The sequence below is a fragment of the Bolinopsis microptera genome, chromosome 6 (assembly GCF_026151205.1).
Source record: "Bolinopsis microptera isolate Bmic1 chromosome 6, MBARI_Bmic_1.0, whole genome shotgun sequence".
In the NCBI taxonomy this organism is placed as follows: domain Eukaryota; kingdom Metazoa; phylum Ctenophora; class Tentaculata; order Lobata; family Bolinopsidae; genus Bolinopsis; species Bolinopsis microptera.
Window position 1 is genome coordinate 13,200,425 of NC_087077.1, and position 14,040 is coordinate 13,214,464.

The 14,040-nt window shown below is 37.0% G+C and overlaps 2 protein-coding genes across 11 annotated transcripts in view; one reads left to right on the forward strand and one right to left on the reverse strand.

Annotated features, from left to right (window-relative positions):
* The window catches only part of LOC134816304 (uncharacterized), a 157,021-nt gene extending 155,645 nt beyond the window's left edge, over positions 1–1,376 (forward strand). For 6 of the 10 annotated variants that reach the window (XM_063825087.1, XM_063825090.1, XM_063825089.1 and 3 more), the window contains 3 exons: positions 22–183; positions 351–469; positions 657–1,366. In XM_063825087.1, coding sequence (XP_063681157.1) covers positions 22–183; positions 351–469; positions 657–747 — 372 coding nt within the window. In that variant the 3' untranslated portion in view covers positions 748–1,366. Of the gene's footprint in view, positions 1–21; positions 184–350; positions 470–656 lie in introns of all 10 variants that reach the window. The other 4 variants (XM_063825093.1, XM_063825091.1, XM_063825094.1 and 1 more) reach the window with 2 other exon arrangements.
* Positions 1,377–2,040: 664 nt separating this feature from the next.
* On the reverse strand, positions 2,041–13,503 carry LOC134816329 (growth factor receptor-bound protein 2-like). Its single transcript, XM_063825128.1, has 6 exons — positions 13,417–13,503; positions 13,146–13,243; positions 12,790–12,893; positions 4,246–4,333; positions 3,509–3,608; positions 2,041–2,912 (listed from the first exon to the last, which is right to left on the reverse strand). Exons 1-6 carry the CDS (start codon positions 13,492–13,494, stop codon positions 2,739–2,741), a joined length of 642 nt encoding a protein of 213 aa, XP_063681198.1. The 5' UTR covers positions 13,495–13,503; the 3' UTR covers positions 2,041–2,738.
* Positions 13,504–14,040: the final 537 nt, after the last annotated feature.

The window sequence follows — 14,040 nt, forward strand, 5'->3', positions numbered from 1 at the left end:
TGAACAACAAACCACCCTCAGCAGTCTGGCGGTTGTTCGAGTCCACTTCCAACTGGAGGTACCTACTGGTCGATAGTGGCTGCTAACGTACCCCGACCTGACCTCACCAACCGGCCCCCTGACCCTCAGTCAAGCTCACTTAGTCTCACTGTTATTGAGGCTATCAGCAAGAGCAAAAACAAGGTATGTTGTCTCTTTTCCTTCCTGTATCATGTTGATTCTTACTGAACACGTGGTGCCCTTATATGGTCATGTTGTCACGTGTCATTGATTGGTGTGATCAATTATCAGTTTTTCATACAGATTCTTCCATGAGCCACTTGTTCTATTGCTGTAAATCATTCTCGCAGGGTATGGAATTCCTCCCATCAGAAGAGATTAAAGAGTACCAGATTGCAAGCATGAACATAGAGTCAGAGTCTACCTTCGATATCGTCATAGACCATTACAAGTACACCCATATTAAAAAGTAAGTAACAAAATATATAAAATACGGTTTTTTATTTCGACTCCCTCCCTTCCGTTTTTAAAATGACTACTTTCTGTAAATTTTAACCAAAACTATAGAACATGTCGTCAGTCGTGCTTGGTGAATGGTTACCCCGATGGCGAATAATGTTAAAATTATACAACTTTAACCCATATACCTTCTTCAGAGTCCACATAACACCCTGGCACTCCGTCCAAAACTCAGAACCTACAAACATTGTCTTCCCCCTCAGAATATGGTCGGCTGTAGACCACTGACACAGACTTTAAGATCTGTGTCGTGACAAGTGTGTCATGATAGGGTCCCCCCTTTAATCGAACATTGAGACTCGCCCAAAACGTACGAATTTCAGTGACTGCCAGTGGGCAGTTTAGAATGTTTTAGTGGCCATGAACATTGAGTACTTGTGTGAAAAATGTTTGAAAAGATCATCGTCCTCTATATTTGGAGTTTATCGTGAAGAATAGAGTGGAAATTCGAATGGCCATACTTATATTAAAACTGGTATTAATTGATTATCGGTTAATCGATCCTGAGATCAGTGGCCTGGCAGTTTTATTAAGAGAAATTCGTTGACTGATTTAAGGGATTGTCAAATGTAGCTGAGAATATCAAACTGAGAATGTGCAACCAACTCATTGATAAACAGATGGAATAATATAGATTGTGATTTTTTGTGTCGTTACTTTTCAAATGATGCTGCTAGATTTTTTATTGGCGTTTACATCTACCATCGTGATACTGATAGCATCTTCTTAGCTTAATTTTTAATAAGAAGAGATCTGAGATTGTTAAGATATATGTTGATTTGATGACTTTGAATGATGTAATTTTGCTAAAATTTGTTATACTTCCTATATTGATATAATTGCTTTGAACAAGAACACTCGAACGTTTTACTTTGTGAAGAATCTCCTTTAAATTCAAAACAGAATATGTCTAATCTCGCACATGACTCACTTTATCATTCGTATAATGTATAATCTGATTTATACTACACCACCTCTTCGACAAATTTACTGAAACATGAACAGCTACCTACTTTAAATAAATGAACAAGAAACATGAACAGCTACCTCCTTTTAATAAATGAACAAGAAACATTGTTTTTCAGCTTTGTCCTCTGTTTGTTTACGTTAACAATAACTTTAAGATTTCATGTTTGAGCAAGATTGGAGATGACCTGACCAGGCGTCGCGAGTTTCTAGTCTGTGAACTATTTGCTAGTCTTTCAGAATTCAGAACATAAACCTATAGAAGCTTTGTTTCATCATATTATCAGATGATCTGCTGATATGAATCTTAATAAAGGCCAAAGCACCATGGATAACTGGTAGTGCTGCCAGTCTCTGTTCAGTTTATTTTTCGTCTATTCATGGGAAGAAGATATACTGAGGCGAGATGGAACAACCTACTGACGTACCTCTCTTTTTAAAAGTCATAGCGTAGCCAACATTTAGCTATATTGTATGTTTTTTGTGTGTGTAATTATTACGTGAACTTGTAGAAGGCCGGCAACCAATCATAAACAACAGAAATACGACGAAATAATAATTATTTAAGATGTAATGTTTGTATGGTACAAAAATATGTCAATATCGTTTAAATAACTTTTGGTGACTTAAATATTTCTCTTGTAAAACAGTTACGTATTTACAGCAATGTCATATTGTTATAATAATAGTATAAAATTTATTAGTATACTTATAATAGATCGAATTACCAGTAACGAATAATCGAGCTCAATCTCCAATCTCATCAACTTCAAGTTAATAAGGAACAGCCGCAATAAACCAGTTGATTTGAGCAAACTTCAACATTCTCAGTATAAAAGTTATAAAATAACAGTATTGAAATTCTTGCTCTTAAATATGTAAAAAGTAGAAATAATGGTACAAGACGCGTATACTTTAAACGTGCACTCGTATACAAATAATTTATCTGAAATATTACCAATATTAAAAATGCTGCTTAAGCTGCCTACAAATTCCCTTCAGAAGACTAACAAATCTTAGACACGCATCACTCTTTTATCTTACATACGTACAAAGGTACAATGAGCATGAAACGACGTCAATTCACTTGCAACCCTTTCTTGAGTACTATACAATCGTTAATTTTGTTAAGTTAAGACAAGTACATTTATAATGGCTGTGTCAACTGGCTGTGAGTCCGTTCAGTATAAACAACTCTGTGATTTTCAGTCTGTTAAATTTGTTATCTTATTCAATATGTTTAATAGGAAAGTTCATTCAACAGTGGTAACATAGTTGGCGGGAAATATTCCCGTTTTCCCGTTTGAACTCCCCCTCCACCAGTTTGGATCACTGTCTTCAAGAATGTGCACCTCTTGACCTTTCTTCAGCATCAGTTCACCCCCCTCCTCTGGACTGAAGTCAAATAACACTTTACACCGTTTTATCTGAAAGTTTTTCAGTATCGATAATAAATCTTAGACCAATGTAAAATGTAATGCTATGAGAATTCGATAGGGATCAGGGATTTTATGGAAATTCGGTTTCTAACATATGACATATACGGTGTGTTGTCAGTTTTACGTTTACAACTGACAAATGAACATACATTGTTTAGTGGAATTTTAAGCCCGTCATCTGACCAGAAAAGTGTAAATACGGAGGTAGGCTTATTAAAGGAAGTCGGATCAAGATGCGACCATGTAATTTAATATTTAAATAGGAATTTAATAAATTATTGGTATATCGAACGCGCGCGCTGTCTTGCTGCGCGTTACAAGACACATGTTTGCGCACTTGTATCAACCTTTTACAGCTTCGCGCTTTCCGTTAAGCAAATTAACAAAGCGACTTATTTTACAGTTTGCTCCAGTTTGGTTATTTCACTCGTTTGTACCGAGTAAATTTACAGCAGCATTTATTATATCAGCATTCCATTACTGGAATATCAGTAATATTTTATTACAGATTGCTTCGCCGTAAACGAAAATTAAAAACATTTCATCATTAAATAGAAAATCTTTAAAATGCTCGAACAACTCACTCTGTGAGGTGGATCTTTAAGGAAAAGCGGGGACTTGGTCGTTATGGAATGTGCCTTGTAGTAATCAACGAGAGCATCCAGTGATTTAAACTTCTTTAACCTGATAATTAGATTGGTAATGGATTACACAGTATTGCAGGGTCGTCCTCTAGTCTGTGAGGTGATGTCAGGAAGGTATGTAAAGTGGTATCAGGAAGGAACATAAAATATAATTATTATTATGTAATTATGTAACGGTAGAAGGAAGAATTGTAGAAGGAAGAAAAATTTTGAATATTTATTTTCTTAATGTGCTCATATTTCTTGGATGGAGTCTCAAATGGTGCCACCTATAATAGGTATTTGACATGACGTCACAACACTTGACATGACTTCACACAACGTGATATGACGTCACACAGCGTGACATGACGTCACACAACGTGACATGACTTCACACAACGTGACATGACGTCACACAGCGTGACATGACGTCACAACACGTGACATGACGTCACAACACGTGATATGACGTCACAACACGTGATATGACGTCACAACACTTGATATGACGTCACAACACGTGATATGACATCACACCACGTGACATGACGTTACAACACGTGATATGACGTCACAACACGTGATATAGATATGACGTCACGACACGTGATATGACGTCACAACACGTGATATGACGTCACACCATGTGATATGACGTCACACAACGTTACATAACCATATACCACGTGACTAACCAGATGTAATATAGTCCCTCTTTGTCCGGAAGTATTTTGAAGTGTTGTACAATATCTCGGGAGCTTTTCACTGACAGAGAGTATGCTCCTGAAATCATAAATGTGATTTATTGTTTACATCACAACAATCCTGAGATCACTTCTTTAAATTCACTATTCATCCTACAACTCAGATTTAAATATTGAATATAATCGATCAACACCACCATGCTTCCTTCATTCGACACTTATTCAGGTTTCTATCAAGTAGTTACTTCTTAGCAATACTCATTAAATTACTCTCCCAAGCCTAATTAACAGGGAGGAGGCGGGGGAAATGTTGGGGATTGCTAAGTAACTTCTAATTTCAATGTATTTACATAACATTTTCATTCCGTACACTTAAAGAGTTGGTTAGTGTATAACTTTTCTTGTGGTTACTCGTTTATTGCTGGGGGCTACACATAACGCACATAAAACGAATTTAACTTTAATACAAAAAGCAGTAGATTTACAAATCATGATATTATATAGGGCTAATTGTTACAGTAAGACACAAACAATGTGCGCTTTTTGTGGTGTACGATTAGGGGGGTTTAAAGATTTCCGGTAACGTTTGTAGAGGTAACCTTGGTTACTAGGTGAGCAGTTACCACGGCTGTGGAATGTGGTTACTAGGTGAGCAGCTACCACGGCTGTGGAATGTGGTTACTAGGTGAGCAGCTACCACGGTTGTGTTTGTGGTTACGAAGGAACGGCCCTTCCTTTTTAGCAAAGGGCAGAAACTTTACAAGCTTTACAAAATTTTGCGCTGAGATGTTTACTGGTTAATTCAAACATTTCATCAATGAACAATTGTGATTGAACATTCTAGATGATTAAATAATTGTCCCTTCATCGGAGGAATGTTACAACTTTACATATTACACTTTTAAGATTAGTAACATTTAAATTATTATGAACTGTAGAGATTCACATACTCAACACTGAGTTTTTTGCAAAGTCCGACTTGAACTGTAGATAACTCCGTATTTGAAAACTCATCGTCTAAGAATTTTTGATTCCATTCAAAGTAAAATTACTGACCAGTTTATAATGTGGTCGACATTTTCCAGAGCCATATCGATTGTTGATTAAAAAATCTGGTAGAATAATTTTGGAGAATTAGTAGATTCCTCTACTGGATCATCGAATAGTTGGACCGCCTAGTATGTAAGCATGGTGGTATGTAAGCATGGTGGTATGTAAGTATGGTGGTATGTAAGTATGGTGGTATGTAAGTGGTATGTAAGTGGTATGTAAGCATGGTGGTATGTAAGCATGGTGGTATGTAAGTGGTATGTAAGTGGTATGTAAGTATGGTGGTATGTAAGTATGGTGGTATGTAAGTATGGTGGTATGTAAGTATGGTGGTATGTAAGTGGTATGTAAGTGGTATGTAAGTGGTATGTAAGTATGGTGGTATGTAAGTATGGTGGTATGTAAGTATGGTGGTATGTAAGTATGGTGGTATTTAAGTGGTATGTAAGTGGTATGTAAGTATGGTGGTATGTAAGCATGGTGGTATGTAAGTATGGTGGTATGTAAGTATGGTGGAATGTAAGTATAGTGGTATGTAAGTGGTATGTAAGTGGTATGTAAGTGGTATGTAAGTATGGTGGTATGTAAGTATGGTGGTATGTAAGTATGGTGGTATGTAAGTATGGTGGTATGTAAGTATGGTGGTATGTAAGTCTCTTATGATCCGACTCAGAAACCCTGTAAAACCATCTTATTCAGTTATTCAAAGTTCAACACACTTTGTAACTATCTGTGTTCTTGTTGGATCGTAGTGCAACCCTCTGTATTCTGTGTGCAATAACCAGAAAAGCACGTGCTTTTTGGTGGCGATGAGCAGAAGGAAGCAGGGTAACAAAGAAGTGGGCGTTTCAATGGGACTACTGATACGACTAATCGGACAAAGAAGTTTTAAAATAGCTCGTCAAAAAAGCCAGGAAATAAAATGGCAGGAAAACAGAACAAGAACTTTGGAGTTTCTTTACAACTCAGACCTACCAGGTAACTCAGACTTATATATTATCTGTAAATAATTAACGAGAAGAAAGCACGTGTGTCATGACGATGTTGTGCTGAACAGACCTTGATCAATGCTGTGGGACACGTGACTACTAGTGTGGGACTAGTGATATGGGTGATTGGACAAAGGATTTTTAAATATAGTGCAAATATTTTGAAAAACTCGTCAAATGCGTCTATTCTGGAAAGGAAAAAACTAGGCAAACTTTTTTAGAATTAAGTGAGACCTTAGTTGTCTATACAATATAATCTATTCTTAAAACTATTCATTTCTATTCCCCATTGGCTAACAGAATTAGTCTTTATAGAATTAGTCTTGAAGTGCATGGGAGCGATACCAATTAACTCAAAACAATAAAAACTAATTAGTAGTTTGCACAATAATTACTGAAGTATAAATAACCATCAGAACTAACCTTGAATCTAATCAAACTTTGAGTTTCTGCTTCGTTTCTAGTAATATTACGCTAAACATGAGGGCTTTTCAACTAACACTTATCGTATTGGGTGCAGTTGTGCTGGCACAGGTAAAGACGATTATATTTTGTCATGTTAATTAACCCATTAATTAATTAATTCAATTAATCTGTAAAGTGTCACCAAAACATGCCTTGTATTAAACAGACAGACTGTAAACACCTGAATGTTATTTAACGCACATTAATGTTATTGCAGGGTGAGGCAGAAGAAGCTTATGGAGGAAATGCTGGTGCTGCAGAAGGAGCTGGTGCTGCAGAAGGAGCTGGTGCTGCAGAAGGAGCTGGTGCTGCAGAAGGAGAAGGTGCCGCAGAAGGAGAAGGTGCCGCAGAAGGAGAAGGTGCCGCAGAAGGAGAAGGTGCCGCAGAAGGAGAAGGTGCCGCAGAAGGAGAAGGTGCCGCAGAAGGAGAAGGTGCAGCAGAAGGAGAAGGTGCCGCAGAAGGAGAAGGTGCAGCAGAAGGAGAAGGTGCCGCAGAAGGAGAAGGTGCCGCAGAAGGAGAAGGTGCCGCAGAAGGAGAAGGTGCTGCAGAAGGAGAAGGTGCAGCAGAAGGAGAAGGTGCAGCAGAAGGAGAAGGTGCCGCAGAAGGAGAAGGTGCCGCAGAAGGAGAAGGTGCCGCAGAAGGAGAAGGTGCCGAAGAAGGAGAAGGAGATTGGTACTGCTATCCAAACTTCTATCAGATACCTTCTAGCTACATATGTGACGGTGATTGTGACTGTGTTTATACCTGCCAGGATGAAATGAATTGCGAAGGTGAGGGTGAGGGTGAGGGTGAGGGTGAGGGTGAGGGTGAGGGTGAGGGTGAGGGTGAGGGTGAGGATGAGGGTGAGGGTGAGGGTGAGGGTGAGGGTGATGGTGAGGGTGAGGGTGATGGTGAGGGTGAGGGTGAGGGTGAGGGTGAGGGTGAGGGTGAGGGTGAGGGTGAGGGTGAGGGTGAGGGTGAGGGTGAGGGTGAGGGTGAGGGTGAGGGTGAGGGTGAGGGTGAGGGTGAGGGTGAGGGTGAGGGTGAGGGTGAGGGTGAGTACGAATGCGACACCGGCGGCTATTTGATACCTTTCAGATCCGTATGTAATGGTATTTGTGACTGTACATATCATTGCGATGATGAACTGCATTGTGAGGAAGATGATGATGGTCTGAAGATCAACATGGGAAGCATTGAATCTTCCTTAAACTTGAAGTTCGCTGGTGGACAGTTCGCGGCCATGACTCTCGACATCATTGGAAGCATATATGAGTGCATGTTCAGATGGGAATGTCCTTGGAATTGAGAGAAATGCATTCCAAAGAAGAAGAGTTCATTGTATTGACCTTTTATAACTTTTAAATATTATTACAAATCTAATTCGTTTAAGTGCGTTTCATGGCTCTGAGATTTGAGATGCTCAAATGAATATCAGCTGTAATGGGATAAATCTTTCATAAAGTCATAAATATCGAAAATGATACACTTGATTAGTCGTGATACACAAAATAGCATATCTTGACCTAAGAAATGAAGAAATGAGCTAGGTGACTCTGAACATATTAAAAACATTTTAAACTTACATTTTTCGATCTACAAATCTAATTTATTATGGTTGTCCGATTTTAGAATCGAATGGGATCTTATAGAATGTCAGAGACATGTAGGTTTTCATCGACTTAAAAAAATTGCATTTAACATTTCTACAGAGAGTCCAAATTGAAAACAAAGCATTTCTATCCATATTTGTAACAATTTTCAGACATCTTTCATTTTTCTGAATAAGCCTGTGGAGTGTATTAACGGGATTATTACATCGTCATGTCGAATAATCTCACAGTGAAACTGTAATTCAACATTAACGAGATAAGATAAATACGCTTTTTGAACTGATTAGCAATCCATCGGTGTTTGTGTTTGTGTTTGTGTTTGTGTTTGTGTTTGTGTTTGTGTTTGTGTTTGTGTTTGTGTCTGTGTCTGTGTCTGTGTCTGTGTCTGTGTCTGTGTCTGTGTCTGTGTCTGTGTCTGTGTCTGTGTCTGTGTCTGTGTCTGTGTCTGTGTCTGTGTCTGTGTTTTCGATTTGAGTAATAAAACACAACAATTGAGATTAATAAGCGTAAAAGATTATACATATTGGTAATTGGTATGTTTATTAATAATCAAATACTGATTCACTTATGTTATATCCATATGCAAGGTTAGCCGATATGTTAGGGTAAAATTATAATGGCTTTCATTATGCCAATCAACTGAAATAACAACACAAGTTATAGATCATTTACCTCAAACGATGAGAAATATTGTTTTAATTCGAGCGAAAAAAAACAACCTAATAATAATAATAAATTGAAGTTTAATAACACCACTATTAAGATAAAACCTAAACTCAGCAGTGTTTAATCTAAACATCCCAGAAAAGTACCTGAATAATAGAAAAGGACTGTAACGTGTGCTTGAAAATTCTAATGACAGAAAATGATACTTATATTTAAAGATCTAACACCAAATATGACCAAAATAAATGATCGATAAAGTTTTTCAAGTTCATGAAGGTACAGTTTAAACTGGAAAGTTTTAAGCATAACTTTAAAAGATTCAAGTGATTGAGCCTATGAAATGGTATCAGGCAGACGATTGTAGATCTTTGGAGCCACCTAGAACAGGTATAAAAAAGGCGTTTATAACATACACTAATTCTCATAAATTTAGTTAGTTCTAGTAACACTAACATAGCAATCTACTCAATCAAATGAAATCAGATATTTAAGATAATGAATAGATTATGCAGTTACAAAGAAAAAGAAGTCTTTAACTGTAATGTTTATATTTCAATTAATTGTCCAAAACGTTCTGAGCAGTTTCTACAATGAGTGCGCAAAATAAGAGAAAGTCAGATCAAGGCAGAAGTCTTTGTCGCTCCGTCCCCCGATGAGCTGTAGGCTGATCTCCGTTGGGAACAATACATCTCACGATGTAAACAGCTACCACTCTGATCCTGGACTTCAGGAATTCCCGAAAACTGGTCAGACTGATTGTGTAGATGTAGAAGTTGGAAAAGATGTTCAGACAAACTATGAACTGTGCAAATCTCTCGAATTCGTAATGAAAACTGGCAGTAGTCTGTGGCTGGGTTCCTGGTAATTCTATTAGGTGAACTGCTAACGGGACAGTTGCTATGGCATAGGCTGCAACAGTGAGAAGCACCGTTCTGACCCCCTGCCACTGGAGTCCCCCTGTTCGTCTATCAGCAACTTTCTTTGCAAGATATAGCAGCATTGCACTGTTAACGATGGTTATTGTTGTAGAAATGAGAGCTATTGCTCCAGCAGCTACTCTAGCGACAGAATAAACTTCAGAATTAAGGCCAAGGGAGTGACATAAATCGCAATTGTAGCTCATGTAGCTGAAGTAAATACCTTTTTCATCAACAATACAAATCACTCCAAAGCAGCACCAGAATGCAAACATCCCCAGTGTTGCCAGATGACCACGTTTCTTTGAGAAATTGACGGCTCTAAATGGATATTTCACAATCATAAACTTGGCAAATGTAAGTGCACTCACAAGAAGAACCCCTGTTCCTGCAAAGATGAGCATCACAATGAATGCTGCAGAACAGAGAAAGTCACCAAAGATCCAATCATTAGCTACAAGTGAAACTGCACCAGGCAGGACTCTGAAAATGGAGCAAACCAAATCAGAGACAGCAATGTACTGGATGAATACCACCATGATCTTGTGAAGCTTTATAGCGTTATACCTCATAGAGCCGATGAGAATGAGGGTGTCTCCTATCAGGGACGATAGGAAAATTAGGAACATGTATCCAGAGAGAACATATCTTTCAGCTTTGTCATGAATGCCATATTTTGTGTAATTATCGTACTTCATTTCAAGACTGGAAATCCTACCTTGAGCAACTATAAACAGGATACGAGTGAGAACAGACTTGCTCTCTAAGAGTAACATGTGTACAATACGGAAGAACATATTTTACTGAACATGTAAACAGGAATAGCGCCTACTCAATATCAGATCAGACTATTTTATGCTGCTTCTTTGTCTCCTAACAATACCACCTCATATATATAACTCCTAACTTATTTATTTGATAAAGGAGCACTGTGTAACTCCTAAGTCCTAACTTATTATATAATATAATAAGTTAGCTTAGGAGTTATCAGTTTACTCGAAATTATTAAATTATTGTAATGTCGAGTAAACTGATAACAAAATGATTATGTTCAATTTATTTCTAGTCACTGTCACTAAAAACATTTTCTCGAGCAATTTCAATTCTGATAAAATGACTTCTTGCTGATTTCTTTAATAGTTGTCTTGTAGTACTATTGGCTGTAGCTACTATGATGCACATTACAAAGCACGGAATACAATTCTAATCTGATCACCCATCTTTAAACTTTCAAGTTCGGTGTGTAATATTATATATTATATAATGTATATTCTGTATTTCCACGTGATCGTTTATAAAGCTATATTTCAGAGATAAAATCACCTCTTACTAAAAATAAAAACATTATGACATAATCGAAGTTGACTGAGCCTTTTTATCAAAAACAGGCAGTATTTATAATTTGTAATACGGTTGGTAGATAATTGCTAGATTAGATCACGATAACCATGGTTACAGTGGAGTCTGTAATACTCCACTGTACTTCAAAGTTCAAACAAAGAAAGTGATGAAATCTCAGAACTTTAGTATCACCAAATGCCTTATTGATACGTACATGTAGTTACAATAAACTTGGTACGCATCGTATAGTAGGTACCGTTTGCAGTACTCTCATTTCATAAGTAGACGGGTTACAGGTGTACCTGTGTAGACTGTAGGTATACAGTACAACTAATAAAACCAGATTTGATCAATTGATCTGCCGATCGTTGATTTTTGTTTTTTAATTCAAACATGCAAGACTTCATTCGAAATTTTAATAAATTTGTCTCGTGATTTACAAGATTATTTACAAAATAAAACCCGGTCCTCTAACAATGTATTAACATGTCAACTTATGAACAGAATTATTTATATTAACGCGTAATCTTAATAAATATTGATAGATAGAAGTTAAAAAGAACTCAACTTTTTCAACTTTCTATGAGTAGTCAGTCTGCACAGTGTAAATTATAATTTTTATCAATTTCTCCACCCACTAAAGCACTAAGTTATACGTGGGCTTGATGGCGAAAATAATAAAACGTAAAAATGATAAAATTTACATTTTCAAGTACTTACTCATCTAAATGGCGAAAATTATTTCAACACTTTCAAATTTTTTTCTACGGCCAAAATAGAAATCATTCCAGCAGTTAAATGAAAGACCATCCCCAGTTGCTATACACTGTACCTACTCAGCTACAATCACTACAGTTTCTATACATTGTGCTCCCTACTGTACCTACTCAGCTACAATCACTACAGTTTCTATACATTGTGCTCCCTACTGTACCTACTCAGCTACAATCACTACAGTTGCTATACATTGTGCTCCCTACTGTACCTACTCAGCTACAATCACTATGATACCGGACACATACAGTCTGTGTAAAGTAAAACAGTGAATATAATGTGGTATAATGATATAATATGATATAATGTGGTAGTACAGTGTACACGTGACACTGCACACGTGACATTATATGGCCAGATACAAGACAAGTGAAAGGTGTTGATTTATTGGTAGACAGTGCATGTGTAATACACTGTTTACACACTAGGCGGTTATTGTAGGTGTTCACCCCGGCCAGTGTCAATGACTTACTATGCTCTCTTGGATTGATGAGATTCAGCAATTTATCCTCAATTGGCAGCTAAGTTATAATATTATCTTGTCTGGCATTCCTCAGATTGGTATCCGGTTTCAGAGGCTAATTAATTTCAGGGTCTGGTCTTTATCTTGTGATTCTACTTGACCTTGAACGAAATAATAATCCGCATTCTACATACATTTAGCCTAGCGGATGTGATAAATTTCAAAAAAGTGTCAGAATGTATAAATGAAAGATTGAATAAAAAAGTTATTTTCCAAACCTTGCACACTCTCGCTCCGCCTGACACAGAAGGCTCCAGCTTGTGTTCCCTTGCCTGTTAATAGTTTCTCTGCTTCCCCTCGACTTACATGCCTCCAAAACCAGCTGAAACAAGACATGATAAGATTGTGAAGATTTCGTGGACTGTGAGCATTAGTGGCAATGAAAGTAAGCATGATTTATTAATGAAGATTAAAATATTCCATATCTGGTACATTTCTGCAATCTGCATGTAGGGTGTAGGCGTACCAAAAATGTGACACAACACATTGCATCAACACAATCAATAAACCAACTGAGCAAAACAATAAACCAATAAGTAAATATCAGGCAAATACAAAACATTCTGTTGCTAACCATGGCAAAGTAAACTTGACATAGTTTTTAGGGATGTATCCTTCTTGTCCGTGCAGTGTTGCTTTAAACCAGTTCTCATCATGAGCCGTGTCAGTTATCTAGGGGAGCACAATGTTACTATTATTACAATTAGTTACATTATAAATCTGTGTTAATAGTTATCAGTTAAAGGTACAGTTTCAGTACTTTAAACCACATCACTTTGAACCAAAGTTAGAATGATTTAACCAAAGCACTTTAAATCGAAGTTAGAATAATAAAAACCACTTACCAAAAGCAAAGTTCCGATCTGAAATGAAATTTCGTCGTCAGCTCTCCCGTCAAAATCAAATTCAGCAACTGCTTCCATCTATATTATAATTGGAAAGATTATGTCTGTATACATAGGACAGCCCATGTGCAAATTAGATGAAAAGCAAAAGGTTGCATAGCAACAAGGATGGAAAGCGCACATGCATCTGCAATGATTGTTGTAAAGACATTTTGATCGGTTGTGTGATTATTACGTGAATTAAATAGGTAATAATTATTTTAGTCTCTTGAGTCTTGACACCATTTTAGGGTTATATGGGTTCCTGCTAGTAATTATAATTCGAAAGAATCTTTTTGTCTGTCTGTATGTACGACCGCCCATGTGCAAATTAGGTAAAAAGCAGAAGGTGGGAGGGGGTTAACTACACTTTTTTACACTATTTTACACTGCACTTTTGCCTTTTTTGGTGTATGGTGTAGTAAAAAGTGAGGTAAAAAAGGTACACTTTTTTACACTATTTTACACTTTTTTACACTTTTTACATGTCTTTTAATTACACTTAACAAAATTATTTTCTAAAAATCTTCTTTTATCCTTTTATTTTCCAATCAGTCTTCACATAGTACATTTTCAAAGGTAAAA